Genomic DNA, 14764 nt, shown 5'->3' on the forward strand with positions numbered 1-14764 from the left:
CTATGTTGCATTTTAGTTTAAACCATGTCAGATGTGGTTCTGGGAAACCTTTGATGCTCTGTGAGCCATACAGGCTTCTGCCCTGCAATAGATGCTAATTTCGTGGCTTCCTGAGCCCTGATAACAATCCTAAAAGATCTCCTTTGATCTGCATCTAGTTCCTGACCTTTGACATTTACTCTGGTGGATAATTTCCTGTAAATTCTTCACAGAATATCTGTTTAAAACTAAGAAATTTATACAACATAGAATGCTCAAGATACCCTTCACACATGACATAAGATTAACTGTTAAGAAATTTGTTCAAAATCAGACTGTTCAATATACCTTTTACACCTGGGGTAAGATTAGCTGTATTAAGCACTAAAAATAATAATTTTCCGTAACAGTGGCTTTGTTGAATCCAATGTTTTTGTGTACAGACAGTGAAATACAAACCCCCTCCCAAAAAAAAACCAAACAAAACAGCTTTTGTATATCGTTACAGCGTATGATTCAGAGAGGATATGAATTATTGTTGGCTTTAGGAGGTTAACAGAGAAAAGACAAAAAAAGACAAGCTTGTCTTTTTCCAGTGGCTGTTTACAAAGCTTGGAGTGAAATTTATTCTTCCACTTGTTCACAGCTGCTTTGAGGGAATATAACAGATGACCCACCAGCAGAGTGAGAGTTGAGACCTTCAGACCCCTTCACATTTTTGCATATTTTTCATGTAAAAATTTATTTTTCAGTAACATATAGATCTATTGGCAATAATCAGGGAGGAAGGCAGGGAAGGAAAATAAGAACGAAGGAATGGAGAGGAAGCAGGGAAGAAAATTAGGGCACTGGGAAGGCAGGACACAAGGAAGAAAGCAAAGACACAATGAAGGAAGAACAGGGGTAAGGAAAGACAGATGGACACAAGAGAAGAAGCAAGGACACTTCTTTTCATATTCAAATTCAGTCTTTCCCAGACTGTAGGACTCTGGTGTCCAACAGCTGGAGGGAAGACCTGCTGGAGGACCACCAGCAGCAGCAGCAGCAGCAGCAGCAGCAAAAGGCCCATTTTTCCCCTTCAGATGGAGAAACCTGCTGGAAACATCTGACTGCTCTCCAGTGAAGCTGCTGTTGGGGGAAAATAAGGCGTGTTCATTCTGGGAAACGTGCAGCAGAGACATAAACTGAACGAGTGGAGTGAACGGGTGGAGGTGACGGCAGCGCATGGCGCAGCACATTGCTCCACCAACATGTGCTGTTAACACTGAGCCTATTCATGCCGCCGTCCATTCATCATCAGCACTTGGAGAAAACGGGCAGGACTGTTTGGATTGTCGGCACAAGGCCGCTGCGGAATATGAAACCCGAGTTGTTCTGTTCGGTGTGAGCGCTGGCGGTGTAAACACCACAGCTCAGGGCGGAGGAGTCAAAGACCACAACAGCACAAATGTTCTTCAGCGTTTCTGACAGGATGACGGCTCCTCTCTAACACCGTGGAGGCCGAGAGCTTTGAGGTGACTCTCGGCGATTCGCAGTTTCTGTCAGACTCTAATCCTTCATGCGTTGGACGCTGCAACCGTGACCGCAACCTTGAGCCTTCTGGTTTATTCCTCAGCATTTTACAAACCAGAGGATGATTGTGGAAAATGTGAACCATCTACCAACGGCTAAATCAGCTGCAGCAAGATTCACTTCTTCCACAATAAGGCAGCAAATGAAGGAAGCTTTTTTAAATAATTACCCTCACTTAAAGAGCTGCAAGAGGTATTTCACAATGTGGAATCAACAACTTGAGAAGAAAGTAGAAAAATCTCAAAATTTTACCAGTTATCCCCTGATCTAAAAAAATTAAAGGACAGATTAACATCTGTTCACATCTTTTGGTCTAAAAGGGCTACAGGGACATTTCTAATATTCTGACACACCATTGAACCACAGTGAGTCAATGTCAAGAACAAAATGAACTTTTTTGTCTGTTTTTTTTTTTTTTCTCTTTTGAATAAAATAAATCCTCTATCAGGCATTTTTGCACCTTATAAAGCCATGAGCGATGACTCCAGACTTTTGTACAAAACCAGTTTATTATTTTTATTAAATCCTTATAGCCTTAAAGATGTACAAGTTTGTAGCTACTTTTGTTAACTTGCTGAGTTAAACTGCAGGAGGTAGAAAAGTCCTGGACAGAACTGAAGTGACGCAAGCAGAGACCGAAGCTGTGGCTCAATCTGACCAGCATTAACATGTCGGCTTGTTGACATTCGGCAACCCAAAACAGGGCGCTTTACTCCTTGGTTTTGGATGTAAAATTGGTGAAATGATCTAATCCCACAAACACCTGCACGCTCCCTTTGTTTAAAGAAAACAAGCCCTCAGTTATCGCTGGACGCAGCGACTTGTTAACATGACTGCGCTCCACCGTTTGGGCCCTTGGCAGCCGCAGCAGGATTAATGGCAGCTTGGCCCTCTGAGCATTTGTTCACGTGGTGTTTTTATGGGGGGAAACATCTCCTTCGTTTCTCCACAGGCGGGCAGACCGCAGACTTCCTGGAAGGAGAAGATTCAGAGCAGAGGGAGACGAGAAACGAGCCGCAGGCAGGACTGGGCAGGAGAGAAACAGGTCGACGACTTTACCGTTTAGAGGAAAACGAGCATCAGGAAATGTTTCAAGTTTACCCTTCAGCTGAAAAATGCTTTTGCAACCTCTTTGTTTCAGTTCCCCATGTTGCGCTGTTTACCCAGAAATCAGATTATGTCTCAGTCCTGCTCAAATGTAGTTAAGGCAGCATGTTTGCAGGATGTCTTCCAGGTGGGAATGCGGCGTCTGAACTGAAGCCGTCGACGCTCCTGGGAACAAAAAGCGAGGCTCGGAGCGGACCGGCCGATAAAATAAGATGGCGGCACGTTGCCCTGCAGCCGCATGTGATCTGCGAACAAGCAGCAGCAACTAACCTGCACTTTGTGTTTGAGGTGAAGTTTTATTGTGGCATTTGTTGTGAGGAACATTAGCTAGCAGCAGACTAAACAGATTTGTTGGCAGACTCAGTACTTTGTGGTGGGCTTTGTTTAAACAGCTGCAGAAATAAACACCATGTGATTATTAAAGCAGGAAGGAGCCTGTGCCACGTATTAATGGGCACCGGGTTGGTTTTCATCCATGTGGACGAACACGCTGTTGGTTATTAGGGTCATTAGGTGTCATGAGGCAGATGTGGTTAATCTGCAGAGACGGTAAAAAACAGAAGCAATTAGTTATAAGGGCAATTAATCAAAGGATGTATAATTATTCATCATAATAACCTTGTTAAAAAATACATTAGTTAAGTAATAAGAGGAGGGGAGTCTACTTTATGTTAGTCAGCGAACTGTTCCAGTTGTAACGAAACAGATGAACCACATTAACTGCTGTAAAAACCATTTGAAATTGTCCATAATTCCATACATCTCAATTATGCAAGCTCATTTTTGCCATGAAAGAAGTCAGAATTTTAACATTAAATGTCAGAATTATGAGATATGAAGACATTTTAATGGCCAATTTTAAGATTCAACCATAATTTTGACTTTCTAAGTTATAAATATGACCTATAAAGTCAAGATTATGAAATGTGGGCTTCCACAGGAGCATGCCTCTTTAGAGAAATAGTGACTTTTTAATCTCTAAATGACTTTGAAAGTCATTACTTCTTCTTAAGAAATTATTTTCATGGCAACTTTCATACTCTATAGTTTTTTTTTTTTTTTTGCCATTCAACATCTTTTGCAGGTGGCAACATAAAAATGAATTTAAAAAAGGTAAAAAAATAAAGATGGAATGATGGCGTTTTAATTTCAAGATTGTAGTCACAGCATGAAGGGGGAGTGGAAGCAGTTCTCCCCCTACTGGACAAATTTCAGAATGCAGTTTACTGTAGACTAAAAAGTACCTGAACAAATAAAAACAAAACTAACTTTTTTATTCAGCATTAAGCATCCATGCATTCCTGCCCATTCAAACCAAAAAGAGACCCAACAATCGGAGGTGAATCATTTGTTTCTGTGTATTTAAGACCTTGCAGATATCATTACAGGTGTATTATACAGTACATGTATACAGGCAAACAGGCGGCACATATAAAAACAGGCTATGGTTATCAAAGGATACAAACAGCATATATAAAAGCTTATTTAAATCATTCAAGTACCTCTAACTCCATATTTCAGTCTTGAGAATTTGAAATCATCTGTACAAAATGTACAACAACTGTATCCCATTTTGCTTTGGACAGATTTGTCCTCTGATCAGAAAAATCTACACAAAATATCAAAAAGATTACAAAAAAAAGAGAGAGAGAGAGCAAGAGAAACGAGAACTTACAACAAAAACAACTGCATCACATTTAACTTTCTGATTTCAGCACAAAATGATGAAATCACCATTTAAACTTTAAAACTGAATTTCTACATTTGGGAACTTATTCAGAAGTGTAGGCTAATTCCTAAACAAGATCCTAGACGCAAACTGTGAATTGAATTTTATTCAACAAAAACACTTTAAACTTTACTGCAGGGGTCTCAAACTCCAGGCCTCGAGGGCCGCAGTCCTGCAACCTTTAGATGTGCCTCTGCTGCACCACACCTGAATGGAATAATTAAGGCTCTGGAGAACTGGTCTACACAAGGTGGAGGTAATTAAGCCATTTCATTCCAGTGTTTTGTACCTGTGGCATATCTAAAAACTGCAGGACTGCGGCCCTCGAGGACTGGAGTTTGAGACCCCTGCTCTACTGAAAAAGAAATGCAGTCATTAAAAATGAAAATTCATTCATGATCAGTTCCCTCTGCTGTCTGCATCAGCTCCGACTCGGCTGAATAATTACAAACAATGCAAATGTATGAAAATGGACATTTTTCCTCTGATTTCTGGGCTGATCTCTGTTTTCTTCTGCGAGATGAGCAGCAGAAGAGCATTAACTCTTTAGCTAAATGTTGTGGCATAGAAAACCTAGCACTCAATGAAAAGCTTCACTTGTGGGACAGGCGTCCCGTCCTGGACAGACAGTGTCCCGCCCGTTTAGTGCTCCAATGCAGCTGATTCAAATGGTCCAATCACCTCCTCCTCGTGGTTCTGCTAATGAGCTGTCATTTTATTCAGGTGTGTTGAACCAGGTCAGGAGCTAAATCAAGCGGGTGGCGGAGGACCGACTTCGGACACCACTGAGGTAACAGCTGCACTGCAGTGAAAAAAAGGATTTTCCCCTTTACAGATTTTCAGTTTTTCTTGTTTTGTTTGGCACCTTTAAATGTTTCAAATCATTAAGTGAACATTAATTCAAGACAGAGAGAGGTTGAGTAAAGATGGCCCCATGTGAATTCACATTTACTCCCCTTGTTAAAAAGATACCTCACTTCTGGACACAAGAACCTGTCTGACAACACGAAGCAGGTTGAAAGAACAACTCATCACGCCCTGATCAAAATGCATTTAAGAAAACAAAAGCAGTCATGATGTCAGTCAATCGAGAAAAGGTTACAAAGTCATTTTAAGCCTTTTTAAAAAAAATTCTATTTATTTTTTTAGTTTTAATCTAGGGAATTCCAGTAAAGTCATTATTCAAAACAGGAGAAAACATGAAGAAGAGAAGCCACTCAAAGAGCAGCAAGAGCAGGCTTCCAGTGCCTTGGTTAGGGTCAAAGTTCACTATTCAACAGGAAGAAAGAGACTCAAAAGAACTCAAAGATCCTTCTCATATTAGTGCAAAAACAGCTTAAAGACCCCAAAACATCTGGGAAAATATTCAATTTTCTGCCAGGTATTGGCAATAGGGAGGATAAGTTGATTTGATTATATTTATACTATTATTTTAACTATATTCTGTATTTACTCACCTGATTATTAAACTTGATGATTTGAAACTTTTAAGTGCGACACCTTTTCAGTGCTGAAAGTAGCTTTGTATATTTTTAATGGTGTGTTATTGATGTGGAAGATGCTCAGTTGACAGATGGTTTAGCATCAACTGCAAAACAAAAATCCTTCCTCAAAACTTGTCAATCAACGTGTTTGGCTGATGTTTTCTTGCTGTGCCTCAACATTTAGTTTGAGAGTCTAAGATAAAAAGTTTTCCCCCCAAATCTTCCAATGATACAATCTGCAGGCACCAAAACATTGAAACTACTAACATTTACAAATCTACTTAAATCGATGTTTTAAAATCACAAATGAAATATTAACAGGTTTGCTTCCAGTACATGAAGAGACTTGTGCAAATAAAGTAAAAGCATGTACAGGCCAAACCTTTCATGAAAAACATGCTGATATGCATCAACAATAAAGGCTTTTTTTTTCTTTTTCTTTTCCACAACTTCTCTACGTGTTTCGCAGATCCGGATGGGAGAAGTTAAACTTGGTCAAAGAACGATGACTGCTCTGCATTCAGAGTTCAGTTTTCATCTGAGATCCTTTCAAACAGCTTTAACACTGTACCATTCGCCAACAGCAGAAAGGTCAAACTGAAAAACAAACCAATGAGTGAGGGTTTTTTTTTTCTCTCTCCCCATTCAGTTGACCAAAGTGCTTCCAGACTCTTACAAAAACTAGAAGTGACATGAGATTCTTTCCGAATGATCCTGCAAGGAAAGCCGACGTCACTCCAGGCCTCTAGTTGTTTTTTTGTTTTTTCTGAAGTGGTGAAAGTTTGACCTGGGCTGCGGTGGCGCCGCAGCATCAGGGTCTCTGAGGGTCGTACTGCTGGTAGCGGTTCAGCTTGTCCGGGTCGTTCGAGGCCATGTGGGTGAAGTCCTGGAAGATGTCCTGGTAGGTTTCGTCCCCTGTGAAGAAAAGAAAAACAAGTGGAACAAACATAAATAAACACAGTAGGAAAATAAAAGCCCTGCAGCTGTTTCTGATGTCCGGCGCCGAGTTATTTTCCACAATCGGCTGCAGAGATTCTTTTTCGTTACTAAAATCCGTCAGGCTGACAAACTACAGCTTTCTTGTTCTGCTGCTGCCGCAAAGTGAAACATCGTCTGACAGAATTCAAATTCTGACTAAAGGAATGAGGAATTACATTTACCACAGTCAGGGTTTAGACATGTTTTTTCAGACTCAGTCTTGCGAAGCGTTGATTTGTTTTTTTTTTTTTGTTTTTTTGTCCAGTTTTAAAGGGAAAAAAAAACATGAATTAGAAACAAATATTCCAATGGAAGGAGAGATGGATGAATGACGGACAAATGTATGGATGGACAGACAATTGAATTGATGGGGTAGGATGGAGGGATAAATAAAGGGATGAATCTACTGATAGGGACGGATAAGAATAGACAGCTGGACACAACTTTTACACAGAGTCAAGGAAAAAAAAGTCAGAAGATACAAACATTTGTAAGCATTCATCCCGACCAGGAAATTCCTACATCAAATTCCAAATTTTTCCAGACAGTGTGGGGAACGAGCTCCAGGTCAGCAGCAGGACAGGTCAGAGTGGAGAAGCTCATGCAGTGAAAGTTTTCATCAGGACAGAGAAGGAAAAAGTCGTCCCTACCTGATAGAGAGTTGCCGCGGCTCGAGAAAATGAAACAGAACAACACAGAGGAGAGAAGGAGAACAGGAAGAGCCAGCAGGGCTCCACTAAGGATGAAATAAAGAAGCCCACAGACATTTGTTTTTCCTCAACAACTGTATTGTGATTAAAGTGCAGGAGTTTATATACAAAAATACAGTTGTGTTGGCCTCGGTACCCCAAAGAAACAGAACAGAAGGAAGGCACAAACTCTGGGGTGGAGAGCGAGAAATGAAAAGCAAAATACAAAAAAAAACAGAAAGAGAACAAGATGAGAAGAAGAACTGCTTGTGTCAGGAAAGTGGTTCTCAATCTGAGTTGACGACAAAATAAATCTTCATTTAGGTTTTCTAAAACTATTGTTCCAGAATTTGAGTATTTAACTTCAATGCCATTTCTAAGATTCAGAACCACTCTGCTGATTTTTATTCCAACTCATTAAACCTAAAACAAAGATGAACTTGGTTCCATATAAAACATGGAGGATCAATGAAGCTGGATCTTCCTCACTGGCCTTCCACCTAATCATCCATCAGTCTTCTCATAATCAATAAGTAGAAGTCGAAAACAAAACCCATCAGTGACACAACATGCTCTGTTGCTAATTTACCTCCTACACATTTTTACAACAAAGACTTAAAAACTTTAACAAAAATGTGTGATGCCTTGCTAAAGTATTCACACCCTTTGAACGTCATAACGACAAACTTCAGTGCATTTTGCTGGGATATTTTATACAGACCAAAAAAAAAAAAAAAAAAGAGTAGAGCATAACATAAACTGAAGCATTGAAAACCCCATTGAAAATCTCATGGTTATTCCACCAAATATTGATTTCTGAACTCTTTTAGAGATAAAACATTAGTTTTGTTACTTCTAAATGAATATGAATTTGTTTTCTTTGAATTATTTGAGGTCTGAAGCCAATGCATCTTTTTCATTATTTTGACCATTTCTAATTTTCTGCAAATTCTATCTATCTATCTATCTATCTATCTATCTATCTATCTATCTATCTATCTATCTATCTATCTATATTTCCTTCGACTTTACAATTATATACTACTTCGCTTTGGTCTGTCGCATAAAAATCCAATAAATAAAGGTCTGCTATTGTACAAAGAGAAAAGGAATGAATACTTTTTCAAAGCACTGTGTGTATATTACTATTTTGCCAATCAGTTCCAAATGTGATAAGGAAAATGAAAAAAAAAAAAAAACAGCGTAAAAATATCTCTAGTGCGCCCTCCAGTGGTTATCACAAGCAGCATCTTCACATGTTTCCATAAAAACAATAAATCAGTGATGAACTAGTTTGCTCTTTCACTGATAATTCTTCTTTATAAACATGTCATGTTGTACAGCAGGGGGCGCTCTTTCCCTTCCCATTAATTCAAAGTGCTTCAGGACCCCCCTGATGATTTCATGTAGCATGAAGAAAACATACGAGATGAAACGGGGGCATATTTCTATCAGCAAAACCAAACTGAGCTCATTCCACAGTCTTTCTGAAGATTTTGATATAGGTTGCAATTTTAAAGCTCCCACATGACTCTCACACAGAGAAGCTAGGGCTAGAAGAGGATTTAAAAAAAAAAAAAAGCTTCACACAGTTACGTATCCATCTTTTTCTAGGCTATTGCACTTGAAGACGCGTCATCCCTAAATGGGTTTTGTGTATCTGAAGAGAAATCTGCTAACATTCCAGACCATCGTCTTACAATTTTAGATTTCCTGTGAGCATGAGCAACAAGCAAGGACACAGACTCTTCATAAATACCTTTCAATCAAATAAAAATAAAAAATAAAAGTACCCAAGGGTGTGAATACAACATCCTCATGGCACCCTGCAGCTACAGTCACTCCTAACGCATTCTGTTGATCACAAACTATACACATGAATTATTTACATGTACAGTGAAAATAGCTCTCACATGCTTCCTAAAGGTACTTTATAAAACAAAAATGTTCTAAAATAGATTTCTTTTTCTCCAGGCATATAGAAACAGCAAGACGGATCATATATTTAGACCATAAAAACAAGTAAACAAGCCCTGAACGTAATTAAGACCTTAAAACCACACAGTCACAAGAAAGAAGGTACAGTAGTTGCATATAACCAACAACTAGAATGTGCATAATTTCTAAAAATGGAAGTTTATAGTTTACGGACACACACTGTGCTACCCTACACTGAGCTTCATTCAAACGTCTTGATTATTGCCAGATCTTGTGATGAAGTCACTGAGTTCAGCGGGCAGCTACTTTGCGTTGTAGCAATAAATACTTTCATTTCTGGACCATGGCTGTAAGTTAGAGAAGAGGAAACCTTTGACAAAAACAGAGATTGAGAAAGAGACATTTTGTTCTGTCTCACATGATAACAGTCACAGAAAGGAAAAGTCACTGGCTTTTGGAAGCAAAACTCTGGCTTAGAGTTCAGATTTGATGGCTTTATTGCGTCACGTTTCTCCTGTCTAACACCTGATGAAAAACGGTGCAGAGGCCGGTTCAGCTCCCAGCAGGAGCTCAGCTAACAGAGTTGGGCTAAGCTAACTCTAATCACAGATCTCCTGTCAGAGATCCTTCAAGAAAATGTGACAAAGCTCAGAGACTCCGTTTTCTTGGTTTTGCTGCTTTAACTGAGCTCAACTCTGAAGCCCGAGCTTTTACACCTCTAGTCAGACTCATCGTCAAGCTGCAGGCTAATGAACTCCTGCATGCACTTCCTGTACTGCATCTCGGTGGGGCTGTTGGAGTTATATTGACCTGACGGGTTGTAGGGCCCCTCCGCCTCCCGCATCTCCTCGTTCATCTTGGCCAACCGCAATCTGACGAAGGAAAGCAACAAGTCGGGAACGTAAATCAGAACAGAAATTACACCTATGACAGCTTTAACAAGATTTTAGTAACACTGCAATCTCTTTACCAGTCAGTGCAAAAGTATGATAGACCAACCCAGGTCAGGTGTTCAACATTTTTAAACATAACTGGACAGAACGTCCGAGTAATAAGGAGTAAAACTCACAATGTGACAATATCTGCATTTGCCGCCTCCACTGCTATGCTCAGTGGCGTCTTCTCGTCGATGTCGGCGGCGTTTTGATTTGCTCCTCTTTTCAAGAACAAACAAACTTGGCTGTAACAGAGAGAAGTTGGTTAGACGCTCTGTTTTTAGAAACGTTAGAGTCAGACCGGAGTGGCTGTGTGATCGAACCCCGTGTGTCCCAGCATGGTGGCGTGATGCAGCGGCCCTCTGCCCTGAGCGTCCAGCTGGTTCACATTCACTGCGTTTTGGAGCAGAAACTCACAGGTGACCAGTGAGCCCTGGAGAAGACATCATGATGGGCATTTTTCTAATTGTACTGTATATTTGAGGCAGTTTTTGCTGGATTCATTACATTTCTAACAAACTAATCAATGAAGAAATATATAATAAACCTGACAGGACTTCTTAAATTCACACTGACCCCATGCACTGCCATGATGAGTGGCGTCCTTTTGTCCTCCTCGGTGTTGACCCAGTTGACCTCGGCGCCGTGGGCCAGAGCCTCGGCCATGTCCGGCAGGCTGCGGCTGAAGGACGCCCAGTAGAGCTGCAGACCCGGGCTGTACTCCTTCGGCTCGAAGAAAACCACCTCCTTACAGGGCGACGCGATCGGGAGCGTGGCGGGCATGGGGGAAGACTCTGCAGCTTCTGGAAATTAGAGAGAAAGATCCGTGTCATATTTGCCCTCTTACATATATTTTCTTTATTTATTTTTTTTTGTCAAACTTTAATGATTCAGGTTAGATAAACTGGTGACCTGCATGCAAAAATAACTTGTTAAACAATGGTTTCATTTATTAAAGAACAAAGTTACTCAAATATTCTTGATCTGAATATTTACTTTTAATGTGAAAAAGTAAAGGGCTCAATTTACTTAGCGACAAAAAGAACTGATTTTTTTTTTGTTGCTATTTAAATAAATCAAGAAATAATTTCACACAGCAGATTTAGATGCTCGATTCAGATTTTTTATTGATTTTTTTTTCTAATTCAATGGAACTACAGTGAGACTACTACTACAAATGATTTGCATGTGCAGAACAACATTGCTGTCACATAGCATACGACTTAATGAAGTAATATATATTGTATATCGATTGCAGTTTATGGATCAATTTTAAATTTGTGATTCAACGAGAGGTGACAGTGTTGTCGCAGGTTCATTAACGGAAGGACAAGTGATAGCGATGTCTTTCTGGTGCAAAATTATTATCCGTTCTATGTCAACGACATAAAAGTCAAATGAAATGCAACATGATTACAGACACTTTAAAAACAAACTGACATGGTTCAGCACCACATGTGGAAGTGGAACAAATCTGATAGCTCGGTAGTGAAAAAAATCTCAATTGGACGATTCAGACAGCCTTGAAAAAGCTGGACATACGTCGCAAAAACAAACAAGCAAAAAAATCACAGTTGGGTCACATTTGCCTACTGTGAATAAATCGTTAATCATGCTTGGCAGCATGAAGTAGGCAAAAAAAATCTCAAAAAGCAACTCATCGGGGTTGGAGCCTCTCACCTGCATCTGCCAGGCTGTTACTGGACGGAGTGGTGGCCAGCATCTCCCTGCTCCCATCAGCGCTGTTCTGAATGCCGCTGTCCGCACTTTTCACTGTAAAACAAACAATCTGATTCACTACATGTGGTTCACTACATGAAACTGTTGTTGCCAAAGAGCGTGAAATAAAAGGAACACCTTCCAGCTGATGAGTTTTGATATGAGATAATCGATATGAGACTCCAGACGTTCCTGAATGAAATGTTTTTATGAACTTTATTGACGTTTGTGCAGACTGATTAGGAAGGCACACCTAATATTTCTTATTGGCAACAACTAAATGACGGTAAACAAAACAGAGCCCTGGTTGACAGACTCCCTCCATCACTTTAAGATCCCGGTCCCTAAAAACAAAACAAAAAAAAGAAAGAAAGAAAGAAAAAACCAAAACAATGACACAGATATAAGTGCAAATACCAGTTTGAGTGAGAGAAATACTGCCCTCCTCCTTTATAAACACAGTAACATGTCATGTTCCGCAAAGCTTACAGGACAGCATGAGTCTGGATGAGAAAGGAAGAGAAGAAAGGATAAAGGGCCTCTACTCCCAAAACTGTAAAATTCAAAACGAACAGCAGAGGGGTGGGGGCCGGAAAGCAAGCCAAATACTCAGCTTTTATTACTTACTGCTCCTGAGCTTGGAGGAGGTGTCAAAGTAGGAGAAGAGCGAGTCAAGCTCATCAGGACAGAAGAGAGAGTCGCGGCGGGCCTCTTTGCCGCAGGCAGCAGCTACGCAAGGGATGATGGGAAGTGCAGTTAAGGTGGCGGGGTGGGGTTGGAGAGTTTTGAGGTCAGAAATACAAGGGGGGTTAGTCCAGAAGCACAGAACAGCCAGGGGAGGAATGAAGGGAGCAAAAGTAAAAAGGAATGAGAGAGGAGAGAAAGAAGAAAGCAAGGTAGGGGAACAGATGGTTAGACTACAGGCTGGGCTAACACTGGAAGAGACAGACTGCAAAAAGCAATGCAAAGCAAAGAGGCTGCAGACATATGCTGCTCACAAAGAACGTACGTTATCCCGATGGGTGGGCTACAAACACCACACAGCTGTCGGTCAACAGTCTGGATAAGAAACCCCCCCCACATCTAAATCCAGTAACATTTTACAGCCAGGTAAACCTGAAACGCTCTCAAAGCTTCTAAATGTACCGTAGTGAGATCGTAGTAAGGGTGACATCAAAATGTTTTGTTTTTTTTTCTTATTCTTAAAGTTGTGTTAGATAAAGAGCCACATGGTGTTTTTATTAGGCACCGACCTGACTGTCCAGAGGCATGAGAGCCCGGCCGAAGTTTGGGAGTGGGTGGAGGTGCTTTAGGCGGCAGGTGGTCCGAGCTGCTGCTCAGCCTCTTCTCCTCTTTGCTCAGAGAAACGACCTTGTTACGAAGCTCCTCGTCTGACGGCCGACGGACGAAACGCCGATCCACGTATTTGGCTTTGATGTAAGCCTCCACCTCGTGTCTGCCGGCAAATCACAGACATGTTGGGTTTTATTTAACCAAAGGAGGTCAAAAGCTATGATTATTTTTCAAGGGCACATTATGGTGTTCAGTAAAAGAAAAACTAACAGCAGATTAGGGATGCAACTAATTATTTTAGTAAAGTTATCAATCATTCTGACAATTAATCAGATTAAAAAATGGCCACATTCTGCAGATTTTTTTAATTAGCCACTTTTATGTGGCTTTATGCACTGCAAAAGCACATAACTTTATCAAGTATTTTTATTCTAGTTTATGGTGCAAATATCTTAATGCATTTGAAATAAGACAAAACTAACTTAAAAGTAACTTTTCAGCCACATATAGAAGCTGAAAGTCAGTAATTTATTAATAATGATGAAAAAGTCTGACTGCTTCAATGGTAGATTGTTTCACTGACAAATAGTACTTTCATCAGTATTAAGAAATTATTGACTTAAAATATTACATAGATATTTACTATATCTTGCTGAAAAGTCACTTGTAAGTTAGCTTGGCCTTATTCAAAGTTTACTGAAATATTTACACTAGAAACTAGACCAAAAATACTTGGCAAGATATTGTGTTTTACCAGTGTACAATATTAAATATACATTAAAAGATGCAAAAAACAAATAATTACATTCCTTTTTTAAACAAGAAAATAAACATTTCATTACCTAAAATATAATAACAACATAGGCAGTTTTATACCTGGGGTCTCCTGGCTGTGGTTTTCTGGCTCCTAGTTCTTCTCGTCGAGCTTCATATATCTGATTGATCACTCTGTTTCCCAGTTCACACATCAACTGGTGAAATTCATTCAAATCCCCCCCCCAAAAAAAACAATAATTACTGAACTTGGCATAAATCAGAATAAAATACGGTTTGCAGCAGGGTTGAGACTTGACATTATATGAATCTCAACAATGAAGCCGAATTACCTTCAGCAGTTCAGGCTCCCATGAGTCTAAAGTTAAAGACCGAACCTTGGAGAAATGCACTCCCAGGCTCCTGTAGGGGGAACAAGTAAAAAAAATGATGACTTTCCATATTTTTGTTACAGCAACACAAGTGAATTGAGCTACAGAGCAGATCTGACTCTCTTTTCTGCACTATGAGGTCACAAAGCAAGATTTCTTTTCTATTCACTCTTTTCGTCTTTGTGTAGTGAAGTTT

The 14764-nt window shown here is 40.0% G+C and overlaps 1 protein-coding gene and 1 long non-coding RNA gene across 6 annotated transcripts in view; both read right to left on the reverse strand.

The window, feature by feature from the left end:
- Window positions 1-1789: 1789 nt before the first annotated feature.
- LOC122838724 lies at window positions 1790-3017 on the reverse strand. Its single transcript, XR_006371939.1, has 2 exons — window positions 2653-3017; window positions 1790-2523 (listed from the first exon to the last, which is right to left on the reverse strand). It is a non-coding gene; the product is annotated as an uncharacterized LOC122838724 (long non-coding RNA).
- Window positions 3018-3998: 981 nt separating this feature from the next.
- LOC122838725 (arf-GAP with coiled-coil, ANK repeat and PH domain-containing protein 2-like) overlaps window positions 3999-14764 on the reverse strand; it is a 55040-nt gene continuing 44274 nt past the window's right edge. For 3 of the 5 annotated variants that reach the window (XM_044129629.1, XM_044129628.1, XM_044129627.1), the window contains 10 exons: window positions 14530-14599; window positions 14300-14394; window positions 13384-13586; window positions 12758-12859; window positions 12092-12184; window positions 10988-11214; window positions 10735-10844; window positions 10546-10656; window positions 10287-10348; window positions 3999-6786 (listed from right to left, as the gene is read on the reverse strand). In XM_044129629.1, the coding sequence (XP_043985564.1) occupies window positions 6683-6786; window positions 10287-10348; window positions 10546-10656; window positions 10735-10844; window positions 10988-11214; window positions 12092-12184; window positions 12758-12859; window positions 13384-13586; window positions 14300-14394; window positions 14530-14599 (1177 nt within the window). In that variant the 3' untranslated portion in view covers window positions 3999-6682. The remainder of the gene's footprint in view (window positions 6787-10286; window positions 10349-10545; window positions 10657-10734; window positions 10845-10987; window positions 11215-12091; window positions 12185-12757; window positions 12860-13383; window positions 13587-14299; window positions 14395-14529; window positions 14600-14764) is intronic. The other 2 variants (XM_044129631.1, XM_044129630.1) reach the window with 1 other exon arrangement.

The sequence above is a fragment of the Gambusia affinis genome, linkage group LG10 (genome assembly GCF_019740435.1).
Source record: "Gambusia affinis linkage group LG10, SWU_Gaff_1.0, whole genome shotgun sequence".
NCBI classification, from domain to species: domain Eukaryota; kingdom Metazoa; phylum Chordata; class Actinopteri; order Cyprinodontiformes; family Poeciliidae; genus Gambusia; species Gambusia affinis.